The sequence below is a fragment of the Benincasa hispida genome, chromosome 1, assembly GCF_027475165.1.
Source record: "Benincasa hispida cultivar pf3 chromosome 1, pf3_genome.v1.1, whole genome shotgun sequence".
Taxonomy (NCBI): domain Eukaryota; kingdom Viridiplantae; phylum Streptophyta; class Magnoliopsida; order Cucurbitales; family Cucurbitaceae; genus Benincasa; species Benincasa hispida.
In genome coordinates this window covers 14573319-14587837 of record NC_143478.1, presented here as the reverse complement: position 1 = coordinate 14587837, position 14519 = coordinate 14573319, and the positions used below count along the sequence as shown (strand labels likewise).

Here is a 14519-nt window from a genome sequence, read left to right as displayed (position 1 = left end):
TAGATTGAGTATGTTCCATTAGTCCATTCATTTAGAAATTTTTATTATAAATTTGAAAGTAAATTTCATGCGGCCTACTTTTCACATTTTATATTTTCACGGAGGTAAACGTTACTTTAATTCATATATTCTACAAATAGTAACCGCTTGGCTTCCTCCAAGTCTTGGGAGGGCAGAAGAGTCAAAAGCCAACGTTGACGAACAGATGGAGGCCTGAGGTCCCTCAGCATGATGAGAAAATGAAGCAACAGGACAAAAAAGGTAATCAAAATTACCAAATACTACTTTAATCCCAAACCGTTTCTATATATAATGAGCTTCCGTCTTGGGGCAGAGTCAAATTCATTCATATTCAGTCATTCATCAGAGCGACGATGAAGACAATGGAATGTCATCCTCTGCTGAGAGGAACAAGGAGTGGCAAGTTCAGCCATGGCTTTTCTGCGGCGGAGATTGAGACCTTAGCCACCATCTGCGACACAATACTTCCTCCTCTGCCGTTCGATTCATCAAACAACAACGGCAGCGTCGACGCCGCCGCCGTGAAGGCGTTTTATGCGGCTTCCGGTTCGCAATCTACGATTCCAGACGAGGTAAGTTGATCGATCGAATAACAAAACAAGTTCTTCATATTCTTCTTCTTCAATTTGATTTGAATTTTAAGAAATTAAAATTAGGTTGCAGAGACGGTGAGAAAGAGAGGATTGATCGAAACAGTGATAATAGTGAGATTAGTGCTGTGGATTCTGGCTACGAGATTAGGAACGTTGTTGCTTTGTGGATCGCTTTGTTTGTGCGAGAAATGGCCTTTTGTGAGAAAATTCTCGGAGATGCCATTGGAGAACAGAGAAGAAGCTTTGAGGAGATGGTTTAAAAATAAGGTTTTCACTCCCATTAGAGCTGCTCTTGCTTCCCTCAGAGTTCTTTCTCTCTATATCTTCTTTTCTCGGGTAATCTTCTCCCAATCTCTCCATTACAGTTTTCTATATTTTTCTCCAAAATTTTCAAAATATACATAAGTGGTGACTCAATTATATATATACACATATATTTGTATCCATATAAATTTAGGGAGTAAAATAATTATATTAATATTTTAAAAATTGAATTTGTTAGAAATGGGAATTAAAAGAGAATCATCTTGAACTATGCCGATCTTTTTGTTGATCATGAAAAAGAATAAAAAAATATTTAAGGAAAATAAAAAGAAGAGTTTGATTTGAAGAAAAATAAAATATAGCAGTTCTAATTCCATTTATATTATTTTATAAGTACAAATTTTATAAACTAATTTGTAAACCAAACCTTATTAAAGTTACTTACGATATGTTTCTTCAATAAATTCAAAGTTCCGTCAAAAGAGTTGAGATAAATCCAAAGTAAAACAATGAAGATTTAAAAAAGAGCTGAAATTCTTCAGCCTTACATTTATATTGTTTTTTTTAAAAAAAATTAAAAGAATATTCAATTTAGATAGACGGAGACGTCTAAAAATAAAAATGAAAATGTGTGAGTATTTGAAAGAGCCATAAAGATGGACAGAGACGTTAAATAGAAATCTACTGAATAAAGTATTTCTTATTTAATTCCTAACTTCTTAGGGGGAAGCTGCTGAAGTACTTATAGACACACAGATAAAGTAATTCATTAAATGCGATCATAAAAAGTAGGAAATTGCACTTAAAAAAATTCAAGTGAAAGGGGGCGTCGTCATTATTATTATTATTATTATTATAGCAAATTAAAAAAAAAAAAAAGTAACTTTTAAAAATTTATTTTTGTTTTTAAAATTTAACTAAGTATTTAAAAAAATATGTAAATTATTTTAAGAAAGGTAGATAAAATAGATTTATTTTTAAAAATAATAAATAAGAAAAACGAAATAGTCATGAATGGGGTAAAATATTATTTTGTATATCTTATCCTAGTTTCTTGTTTTCATTTTCAAAATGTATGTCTTTATCCAAGTTGATTTAAAATTATTTAAATATCAAGATTTGTAATTGTCATTATCTTTTTTTTATTAGAAAAAAATCCAAAAAACCAAAATTGGAAAGATGATCCTTTATCCGTTTATCGTATAAAAAGATTCAGAAGATCCCTAAGAATCGAAGAGATCGTAAAAGTTAAAATCAAAATTGAAGTCAATAGGTAGGACCCTTGCCCAACACTACAATCACACCCAAAACACGTGCTATTGGTTTGTCTGTTTTATTATTTGGTCAAGAAACAAAATAAGCCAATATATTTTCAATTCTTGTAGGATTTTGTTTTTTAAAAAAACTGTGTAACTAACAAGTGAATTGATTTAGACTTTTATTAAAATCACCTTCGAAAAATTGTTCGTGCATCAAATTTGACAGGTGCGTAGACTTCTTTAAATGCCAATGATGGATATTGATACATGGACGATTATTCAAAGAAATTCAAAATAAAAATCTAAATTAATTTGCTAATGAAAATTTAAGGGTTTAATTTATAAAATTATAAGTCACACACAATTCTTATTCAAATGAAGCATAATGAAGAATATAAATTGCTACACTTATGAAAGTTTAGAGTTTTAATTGATACGATTATCAAATTCATTTTTCCTAATAAAACTTGTTGTTCATAAATTTATGATTAACTGTTAAACTAATGCTAATATAATACAATTATAGGGACTGATTGTATGTTAGAGATTAATTCTGGGAGGTTAATTTTTTATTTTTTATTTTTTTTTTTCAGAATATCAAACGTACTTTTTAAAATTTGTACAACGTTTGATATTTTAATCAATGAAAAGTAATTTTAAAAATATTAAAAGCTTAGTTTAGTTTAGTTTTTATTTTTCATTTTTAGGGTAAGTAACCTAAAGTGTTAGTTTTCAAAACCATGGTCTATTACAATTCAATTGCTTTGCGTTTACGTTTTGAATCAATTTTCTTTGCATTTAATATATTTCCCTTTCCATTCATAAAAGACTCAAATTTAAGAGGGGTTATTTCAGACTAAAAAAATAGGTCAATTTTACATGATTCACTCTCTTTCTTCTTCCTTCTTGTATCCATTCATTTATTGCTAAGGTTTCATTTATTTATTAAATCATTTTCATAAATTTTAAGAAATATTAGACATTTGAAAAGGAACGAATAGACAGAAAATTGAAAAATAAAGAACAAATTACAAAAATAGTTACAATTATACCATCAAATTGTAAAAATTAAATCCCAAAAACTTGTATAGAAATTAAAATTGGATCTCAAACTTAGTAGAAATTATAATAATAGAATAATAAATTCGAAGTCTCAATTTTTATCCATTCATGTCTAATTTCTAGAACTATTCTATTGGTTTTAACATCTCTAAGTTTGAGGGGAAAAGGCACGATCGTTCAATAAACTTTGGTTGTTTTGACAAAGGTTGATGTAAATGGCGACAACCCAAGTTGGGAAGCCATAAACTACCGGCCGGACATTGATGAGAATCCGTCCAAATCCTCCGATGAGAGGCCTCTCCAGACCGGAATCATACAACCCAACAACGAAACCGAGTCATCCTTTCAAAAATTCCTCTTACAGAAGGGTATCAAAGTCACCGGAGACGATGGCCACACCCTTTACATCGAATGTGATGTGGTGGTTGTTGGGTCCGGTTGCGGCGGCGGCGTTGCGGCAGCGATTCTCGCAAGTTCCGGCCAGAAAGTAGTGGTTCTCGAAAAAGGGAACTATTTCACTGCGTCTGATTATTCATCTCTTGAAGGCCCTTCCCTCGATCAACTGTACGAAGCCGGTGGGGTTTTCATAAGTAATGATGGCAAAATGTTGATTCTGGCCGGTTCGACCGTCGGCGGTGGCTCCGCTGTTAATTGGTCGGCGAGCATCAGAACCCCAAATCACGTTGTGCAGGAATGGGCTGAGAACCACAAGATACCATTCTTTGGGACCTCTGAATATCAAGTTGCCATGGATGTTGTGTGCAAGAGAATTGGGGTGTCAGAAGATTGTGAAGAAGAGGGGTTTCAGAATCAAGTTCTTCGAAAAGGGTGTGAAAATTTGGGGCTTAAAGTTGAAAAAGTACCAAGAAATTCACCAACAGGTCATTACTGTGGATCCTGTGGTTATGGTTGTAGAAGAGGAGAGAAACAAGGGACTGATTCTACTTGGCTAGTTGATGCCGTGAATCATGGGGCAGTGATCATTACAAATTGCAAAGCTGAGAGATTCATATTGGAAAGGAACAGAAATGGAAGTGTAAAAAAGAGCAAGTGCTTGGGAGTCATTACAAATGTTTGGAGCGACAACTTTACCAAGAAACTGCAGATCAAAGCCAAAGCTACTATCTCTGCTTGTGGGGCTCTTTTGACACCACCATTGATGATATCAAGTGGGCTGAGGAACAAACACATTGGCAGAAATCTTCATCTCCACCCCGTTTTAATGACTTGGGGATACTTTCCAGAGTCAAATTCAGAGTTCAAGGGAAAATCCTATGAGGGTGGAATAATCACATCAGTTCACAAGGTTGTCTCTGAAGAATCCAAATCAAATCCCAAAACCATCATAGAGACTCCTTTATTAGGCCCAGGATCATGCGCTGTGTTGACTCCTTGGATATCCGGACTTGACGCTAAGCAAAGAATGCTCAAGTATTCGAGAACTGCCCATTTGATTACGATAGTCCGTGATTCGGGATTGGGAGCAGTAAGATCAGAGGGAAGGGTGAGCTATAACTTGAGTAAAGAAGACAGAGAAAACCTCAAGAAGGGGTTGAGACAGTCATTGAGAATTTTGGTAGCTGCAGGAGCTACTGAAGTTGGTACACATAGGAGTGATGGACAGAAACTTGAATGTAAAGGGATTGGGAAGGAGGAATTGGAAGAGTTTTTGGCTACGGTATCTGCCGAGGGAGACCTACTATCAATGACTGAGAATTGGAATATCTATACCTCAGCTCATCAAATGGGGAGCTGTAAAATGGGAGTTTCTGAAAAAGAAGGTGCGGTCGATGAAAATGGAGAGAGCTGGGAAGCTGAAGGGCTCTTTGTTTGTGATGCTAGTGTTCTTCCAACTGCAGTTGGTGTCAATCCCATGATTACTATCCAATCCACTGCTTACTGTATCTCAAATAGAATAGCAACATTGTTAATGAAGTAGGTTCCTAAGATGTTTATTGTTCGCTTGTTCATAGTCTTTGTATTCTTACACAAGAGTGTCGATGCATTTGCAAGTTGATTAGAGGTTGAGATCATGCAATTAATTATGTCTTTGTCCATTGTTAATGAAACAGGTTCCTATTGTTTGCTTGTTCAGTCTCTTTTTTCTCCTTCCTCAGTAAATGTTGTTAACTTTGCTAGATTGTGACTTCTCTCTGATAACCTGAGCAAGTTTTCCAAACTAATCGTATAGATTCAAAGCTTGAGTGAGAGGCTACTCCAACCACTGTATTGCTGTAAGCACCAACATTAATGGTTTCAACTTTCCATTTGGGTACAAAGTAAATGACAGAAAACAAAAGGAGAGGTAAGAGAAGAAAGTGCTCCCAAATCGGTGTTCATTGTTTTGAATATCAATCTCCAAGGTACAAAGGTTCTGTTGCTAAATGATAATGCAATTGTAAGCTAACTGTAACTTGGTATCATCTGGAGTTATCATGAGCACGTACACTATACATGCGAGGCAGATTTTAGCGTAGTTTCGATTCGACTACTACTCAAGCAGCTAATTCTTCACTAGAAACAAGCATTCCTTACAAGTTGAGAAAATAGGATTACGTTACATTCTACCAATCAAATTACAACGTGTCAGAGGAGCCGAGCGAGAGTGTCGTCGCTTGGGACCATGCGTCGGAAATTACACTTTGTACTTGCACAAGTGTGAATTGGAAGTGGAAAAGTAGGATGAATGAGACAAGATCTCAAATTATACGTTAGTCTATGTTGACCACCCTCATCCCCTCCTTCAGGTCAGCTTTGTTAGGGACTGGACCTGTACTTTCAAGAATCGGTCTTAGCCATCAGAGTCGGCATCATGGAACGGTAGAGGAACTGTCTTCACAGCCCTGTACTTTCCAACGTTGTTTAGTTGTTCATTCTCCAATCTACAGTATAGTCGAGGATTATAATGGAGAAATTTGTGGTTAGGAAAACATGTTTGATCAGATTGATGTTTCTAGATGGTTGGACACAAGATAGATGTTATACCTGTAGAAATTCCAGTGCCCTCGTCGGATAACCTCCAGCGACGCCAACAGGAAGTCTAGCATTTTCGACTCAATGTTTCTAATGTGCAATTTATGCAACTGTAACACGGTCTCCACCCAAGCAACTCTTAGGATCACATTCAGAACCTGCAAGTAATTTCATTTATCACTTTCAATGCTCCTTTGGCTAGTATAGATTTCTAATCTCATTTGCTGATAGAACTCACCATTGACAGGTAGTAGATGCCTTTGTTCTTCAAGATGAGTTCATCTCGGAGCCATGGATTTCGAGATTTCGGATTGAGAACTCCCCAGTCCTTTGCAAAATCCCAGTACAACTGATATACTGTAGCTACAAAGGAAGTGACTAAGACGATTATGAACCAGAGGTGGGTGTCTTGCCGAGAATATGTAAGCCTGGCTCCGGCGGCTACCATGGCTGACACATACTTGCCCATGTTAGCCAAATGGTCCATGTCATTGTCATCAAACCATCTTCTTGCACACTTACGAATGCAGAGCATAGAACATGAAAGATCACGTGTCAGTTCGAGTCATCAAATTATTGATCTAACATATGGCCTTTCGCTGTAAAATCCAGAAAGAAAACCGATACAACTTCGGAAATTACCTGCATTGCACGCCAATAGTATGGCAAAAATGAAATGAGGTAAGCCAACTCCCAGTATAAAGTCCCGGATTTGCAGACATCACCTCGATGCATTCCGAAGAAACTTGCAGTGAAGTAGCAGACAGTGGATTCCACGAGCCTAAGCAGAGTGATCTTTCAACATAAAGAAGTCAAAAGTGGTTAAGAAGTTGCATCAACAGTGGGTTTTTTCTCGATGTGTATATATACATATCATATACCTGACTTGTAAGTTGGTCTGCCAAGAAAGAGTCAACAAACAGAACCTGAAGAAACAACACACTTCAAAGTTGTTAATAAAACCACAACCTACAATGCAATGCCATAATGTAGTAAGAAAGAAACTGCTGTTACCTACCTTGTAAAAAGGAGAGAAAATGATGTTACGAAACACGCGGAGAAAATAATAGCGTGTCGGTCGGTAGAATATGTCAAATGGGCATATAAGAAGGACAACAAAAATCTGAAAGAAGAAATAAGTTCAAACCATCATCGTCAGAGTTATGTAAAAACCAATGATTCAATGTGATTTAAGAGATCGAGGAACTAACGAGAAGGAGAAGACCAGGAATAGAATCAACTTGGACTGTTGAGAAACCGGTGAGTCCTAAAATCAAGTGAATGACGAGTGCTCCAACCACAGCAGTCATAGTAGTGGTGCATATAAGAAAAGCATCGCGGTACTTGAGTGCAGTGCTCGATTGAAACTCAAAAATGAAGTTGTAATTGATCCTTGTATGTTTCCAGGTGAAGAGATTACAGCCATACATGAACATGTGCAAGCTTAGCAATGCAAACATGCTGCAAAAGAATTGTGAATTAAGGTACAAGTAAAGAGAAGAGAAAGTAAAGAGTATTTTTGTTTGGTAAATAAATTAGAAAAGTACCTGAAAACAGGATAAACAGCATCCATGTAAGAAACTTCATTTGGACGAGAAAAAACACCAGACAAATGAGCCAAAGTTGCGTATACAATAAACAATGACGCAAAGCAACCTGTAAACAAACCTAAAAGAAAAGAAAGAAAAGAAAATCACAACTTTGCTTTCAAATTTCTTAATAAAAAAACTTTTGACCATGGTGGGCCTTGTATTGAACATCAAATTCATCAAAAAAATAAAAATAAAAAATAAAAAACTTGAACGAACGACTTCATTTTTCTCTTAAATGCATGATCGTTGATTAATTTTGACCTATGTTTTTATATTCAAGCATAATCATAATAACATTGTTGATTTGCATGCTCCGCTTTTAAATTTTGGTTGTATATGCAACTTTTTTAGTATAAAACGCGGAACTGAAGATTTGAACTATTGAACTTAAAGAAAAAGGTAAGAGGTATGTTTTAACTCCTAAGCTATGAAATTTTAAACAAATTTCTAATTATTTTCTTGAGTTGTTATATTTTATTATTATATGCAATCTAAATTTATTTCTAAAAGTAAGTTTTATTAGTGGCCAACAACACCCTTATCACCTTCTCAAGAAAATTAGGTCGAAATATAATCTCGAGCATTATGTTAGTTAAAGTTAAAAGAAAAAACGCATGCATCCATACACATATATGAATGAAAGAAACAAGAGAGAACAGAAGTTTGTTTGAAGTAAGTTTTCAAATCGTACGAAAATAGATGCACTTGAAAAATCGTTATAAGATTAGAGTTAAAGAAAAAATTACCAACAAAGAAGGTGGTCATGTGGGAATCTTTAGGCTGCTGAGGCCTCAAATATTTCATAGCCTTTTTCCTGTCATTGTTGGCGAAGTGCTTTGTGAATATGGATTCCACTTCGTCCATTAGTCTTACCACCTTCATTACACAATCACACCAATTTCCCAAATTAATATTTTTAATATTACTCAACCATCCATTTATTAATTCATTCCTTTTCTAATTTCACCATATTTTATCCACTAATTTCTTCATTATATTTCTTTCTTCAAACATTAAAATACTTCTTTTATTGTCTTGTGTTGCATGCCAGACAGGAAATCATTGTCCTCACTTAAATATTTTAAAATTTTTGAAATTTGAACTAATTAATTAATTAATTAAGTAAATGCCTTATGTTGATCTCTTAATTAATTCTTTAATTCGTTTGTACCTTATCGGAGCTGATAAAGGGCGACTTTTTCACCTCCTGAAGATAACTCGCCGATGCTTTTTGATTCGCCACCTATTCAACCAAAAAACCATATTAATTATTTTATCAACACATTTTTCTTTAATCTTCCAATTTAATTTTCTAACTAAAAATTAAATTAATTAACACATCAAATAATAATGTTTTTATCACCTTGTCGAATTTTTTCAGAATCTTTACGAATGCCTTCATGTTCAGTGAACTGCCCACAAAGAAACCAAATCATGAGTTTATGGGTTTTGCTGTTAATACGCATCAATATTACCTTATTATAAGTTTTATTTTTGTGCTTTTATTTTTATTTATTTTTTTCTAATAAATTTTTTGAAGGCTTGATTTTGTATTTGATGAGTTTTTATTCATTCAACATTTACTTGCCGTCTAAAATTTTGAGTCTTAATCTTTAAGTAACAAAGCAAATATACTATGAGCATTGTTTTTCATACTTTTTTTTCTCCCTAGATTTTAGTTTACCCTGTTATTTTATCTTTTTAAGTTCAAAATATTACATTTTTATCTATTGAATTTCTATTGAATTTTTGTTTCAATTTGGTTCATAGATTTTAAGATTTATACATTGATTTTTCATTAAATACTCATTCTCAATTTAATTTAATTAATTAATTCTAAAAGAATTGAAATAATTACAATTAATTAGTTTTCATCCATCACTATTAAAATTAATTTGTAAATGTTTTACTTCATAATTATTCACCATAACCTAAAGTGAGCATTTGTAAAAAGTCAAAAGGTAAAAAGTGTAAAATATTTAAATCTAAGACACTAAATAAAATCAAAACTAAAAAATTCAAAGAAAAGATGTACTAATTTTAAAGTTAAAAGTGTGACATTGACAAAAAAAAAAAAAAATGAAAAGAAAAATTTTCCTACTTTAGATATATTTTTAAATTCTTTTAGTAGTTAGGGGTGAGAGATTAAAGCTTTTACTTAAGAGAAAAACAACTGTGTATAATTTAAGGATGATTTGGCCATCTAATTTTGCTTAGTTCTTAAACAATAACCGGCTAGCCTAGGCCAAATATTTATTAACTTTTTTTAATAAAGGAAATAAATAAAGTAAAGAGACATAATTTAAAAAGGAAAAAAAAAAAAAAAAACAAAGTGGACCTGAAGGTTTTGAGGAGGCCAAGGCCTTTGTAGAGCTCAACAAAGGCGCCTCGGATCATCTTCTCGGCCCACTGGATTTTTTTCCGGCTAATGGAGTCGCCGGAGACGTCTTTTTTGGGGTTGTTGATGAGATCCTCCCACAGCATCCCCATGACGGCGGAGATGGTCCTGGACGGAGTGGTGGCCGGAATGTCGACTCGCAGCGCCATTTTGGGTTTATTCCCTTTCTTTGTCTTTCCTCTCACGGCGGCGTTTATGAACGTCACGCCGTGTCTCTCTAATGCCGCTATTGCTTCATCCGTCTCCGATACTTCTCCTGACATTTCGTTTGATTCCGTGTTCTCTGTATTCATATATTATTCTTCCTTATTTCTTTCCCCTTAATTCTTTATTTAAAACTTTTAGCACCTCCTTTTTTTTTTTTTTAAAGAGATTTTATTTATTATTGCTTATTTGTAAATATTTTCACAACAGTTTTATCATTTAAACTAATTTCTCTTATAATTACTTATTTAATTTTATAATAACATTTTAAAAAATATATAAATGTGGTAAAATATATGATAGATTAGACTCTTATCTAGGTCTAAATTCTGCATAAACTCAAACTAGGGTTCAAAATAAATAGGGAAGAGTGAATAAGAAATAGAATAGAAATAGTTGACAAGATTAAATTGACGAATGAAGATGCACCACGTGTCAACCATAAAAGATAGAAATAGTTGGCGGGAGAAATACAAGCGTGGAGTGACGTAATTGATGAGAGTAACCAAAATTATCATAAAAAGAGAGAGAGAAAAGAAAATTAAAAAGAGATTTGATGATTATTTAAAAGAAGAATTGAATTGAATTTAAAAAAGTAAAATGAAATGGTGAATGAATGTGGAACTGGGAGATTACCGGAGAAGTTAGAGTGACGGGGAGAAAAAGAGGAGGAGCGAGAAAAGGTGGTGGGCGGAGAAGATTTGCGGCGGCGATCTTCAAGAATGCGTTTGAATTCAACCAAAATTCCAAGCTGCTCCTTTAGACTGTCCCCTCTCTCCACGAACTCATTCTCTCTACTTCCATAAAACTCGTTTACTTTATCCAATTCTTCATCCAACGTCTCAAAAAATATCTTCACCTAAATATCATAAACAAACACCATTAATAATCATCTTTTACAATTATTTAAACCTAATGTCTTCCCAAAAATCTATTAATTCAAAATTTTACTTCATCTTCTACGGAGAAAAATTCTGAAAGTTCCGTTTCCCGATCTTCATTACGATTATTCCCATCTTCAAGGCTTTCATTCTTCTTCACCTGCAATTATTATATTAACATTTAAAAAGAAAAATTAGAAGAAATAGGAAATAACCATCATTTATTAAGGATGGTTATGGGTTTTTTTTTATAATAATAATAATTATTATTATTATTATAACAAAAACGTCATTTTCAAATGGTATCTGTTTTTTTTTTTTTTTTTTTTTTTTGTTGGGGTTTTCTTTTCTTTCCAATGAATCACGATGGTTCCGTGGACATGCATGAACTTCATTTTTTTTTTTTTTCATAAAGAGAAAAACCGTTCCAAAATTAGCTTGTGAGAAAAGAGATGGAAATTAATTGTCTAATTAAAATTAATTAAAATCAAATAAAGAAAAAAGAGTATGTAAATTGAGTACGCAACAAAGTAATGGAAATTACGCCAAAAAGCATGGGAGCCCAATATCACTCATCTTTTGAATTCCTTTTTCTGCTAATTTTTCTCTTCAATTTCCCCTTCTTCAATAATTCTCTCTTTTTTTAAAAAAAAAAAAAAAAAATTGCTATTCTTTTTTAGAATTATTTTACAAAAAGGGGGATGGGAAACGGAAAGCGAGAAATACGGGAATTCGGTAAAAGGCATTAATTAATTTTTTTTTTTTAAAAAAAGAAAATGATTAATATAATATGCATATTGTTGTTGTAATGAAAAGGAGATGGAAGGGTTACCTGAGAGAGGGGGCGGCGGCGGCGGGGGAAGTTGACGGCGAGAGAAGAGAGGAAGGAGGCGGCGGCGGAGGGAGGAGGAGATTTAGGAGTACGAGAGAGTTTGATTCTCTTAATGAGTTTTTTGAGTTGCCAGTAATTAACAAAGGCGTCTTTCCATTCGGGAATGAGTTGAGCTTCCAGCTCCTTCGAGAACTTTACCATTTCGCCCTTTTTCTTTTTTCTTTGTTTGGTTTAATGGTTCTCTCTCTTTTGAAGTGAAAATATGTAAAGAGAGAGAGAGAGTGAGAGAAATGGGAGATTCCAATGCGCGCAAATGGAGATGGTTTGCTTATATAGCCTTTTTGGATAAATAAATAAATATATATGCCTTATATTTTATTCTATTATATGCAACCGTGCAAGGGACAAATTTTTTACCTTAATACTTTTTTTTTTCTTTATCATCTTTCTCAATTTTGAAAATATTTTGTGGCTTTGTTTTCTTTCGACCTTTAATTGTAATTTTAGTCTTTATATTTTCGAGTTTTTTTTATTAAAAAAACACTCATACAATTGCTAAGACTTTATTTATACTATATACAATAACAAAAGAAGAAAAAGAAGAAAAAAAGATGGTTTACTTTTGTAACAAATTGTGATTGGATCCATCCAATTTCTCCCCATTTTTTTTACTACATTTAAGTTGAAGAAATACTATTCAAAGTGCCAACTTATATAATAAATGAAGTTTAAAGTAATTTTTTTTAATTTTTAATCTTTTGAAATTTCTGCTTCTTCCTTGATATTTTTTCTGTCACCTTTGTTAGAAGAGATATTTAAGTTTTAAGTCTAAAAAAAATAAGTTTATCAAAATTATTTTATTTTTCCTTTTCAAAGTTTAGCTAAATTTTTTGAAACATTACTAAAAAGGAAAAAAAATTAAGAAAGAGAGGAAAAAGTGTCAACTTACCTAATAAATAAAATTCAATGTTTCAAGTCCATCTGATAATGATATTATTTTTAGTTTTTTATCTTCCAAATTTATGCTTCTTTATTGACAACTTTTTTTTTTTTAAAAAAAATAGTTTGTCACTTTTGTTAAAGAAATATTTCAGTTCTTAATCCAATTTTAAAAATAATAACAAATTTATGAAAACTATTTTTTTTTTTCAAGTTTTCAAATTGACTTGATTTTTGATAACATTATTAAAAAGTAGATAAAGAAATATAAATACCTAGAAATTATTTGGTTGGAGGGTTTTCAGGTGGGAATTGACACTGACGTCCTTTCACAATTGTTAACCATTTAGCTAGAAATAAGTTATTGTCATACATCCTTATTTCTCACATATAAGGATTTTCTATATCCTTTCAAAACGATAGGTTTTCTCTTTTCCTTTCTCTATCTATTTTTTTATATATATATTAATTTCATTTGAAATATAATTAATTAATTAATTAGTATTAATTTAACAAAATTAATATAAATATTATTTTAATAAATCAATAATAAACTATTAAAATATCACTTAAATTATTTTTACAACAATATTATTAAATGAATGTAATTATTTTTTTTACATAAATTATTGATTAATTAACTAACAATATCTTAAATATATTTAATTGATAAATTAAGATTAGTTAAATTTAGTTCCAAGAATTCATTTTTAAATAATAATAATTGATTACTTTCTTGTTTTTTAATAATCAAGTAATTATTTATTGAGATTAATTTTAATTTGATCATTCATTATGAACATATAATCATTATTGATTATTTATAATCAGTCAATTATCTATTGTAATAAATTTATATTACTTCATTCATTATTAACCTATTATATTTAAAAAAATATTTTTTAGTATTCTTTATTACTATATAATATTTTTTTTTATCTAATTTCTTTACTTTTTATGCAATATATTATTTATATTATTTAAATAAAATTAAAATTATTAATGTTGAACTTAATTAATTATAAAAAGGATTATGTATTAGGTTATAATTAATATGATGTTCTTTAAATATTAGTTGATCAATTTTAATTATAAATTACTCAATTTTTAAATATTTATGATTAAAATTATTATCGACATTGTTTAATTAATTAATCTATTAAAATTATATAAGATTTTCATGCTTGATTTCATAATTAAATATAAATAAAATTTATGTTTAGAAAATTCTGATACTCTTTCTCATGCACAACCAAACACAATTATCTTTGATCCACTGACTTCTTATTCTCAGGTACTCTATCCCTAGGCATCCTTTATTTCTAGACATCCTTTATAATATGTGGTTAATTATTATAGTTAGTGGTTTATAATAGTATGTAGATTATAATAATTTATGTTTGGGTTACAGACTATTTATAATCTAAATTATAACCATCTATATTTAGGGTATATACTAAAATAGTTTGAAACATTTGGATTATAATATTATGTGTTTTGG

General features: G+C 31.7%; 2 protein-coding genes across 2 annotated transcripts; one reads left to right on the top strand and one right to left on the bottom strand.

Moving 5' to 3' along the window:
- The first annotated feature begins 334 nt into the window (after nt 1–334).
- Nucleotides 335–5293, top strand: FAO3 (fatty alcohol oxidase 3). Its single transcript, XM_090308703.1, has 3 exons — nt 335–593; nt 678–950; nt 3405–5293. The coding sequence occupies exons 1-3, from the start codon at nt 375–377 to the stop codon at nt 5136–5138; spliced, it is 2226 nt and encodes a 741-aa protein (XP_090164829.1). The 5' UTR covers nt 335–374; the 3' UTR covers nt 5139–5293.
- A 225-nt stretch (nt 5294–5518) lies between these two features.
- Nucleotides 5519–12411, bottom strand: PHO1 (phosphate 1). Its single transcript, XM_090308700.1, has 15 exons — nt 12080–12411; nt 11318–11407; nt 11003–11225; nt 10103–10445; nt 9128–9176; nt 8936–9007; nt 8511–8640; nt 7720–7840; nt 7384–7633; nt 7191–7295; nt 7054–7098; nt 6815–6967; nt 6411–6689; nt 6185–6330; nt 5519–6081 (listed from the first exon to the last, which is right to left on the bottom strand). The coding sequence occupies exons 1-15, from the start codon at nt 12278–12280 to the stop codon at nt 5991–5993; spliced, it is 2298 nt and encodes a 765-aa protein (XP_090164826.1). The 5' UTR covers nt 12281–12411; the 3' UTR covers nt 5519–5990.
- Between the last annotated feature and the right edge of the window lie 2108 nt (nt 12412–14519).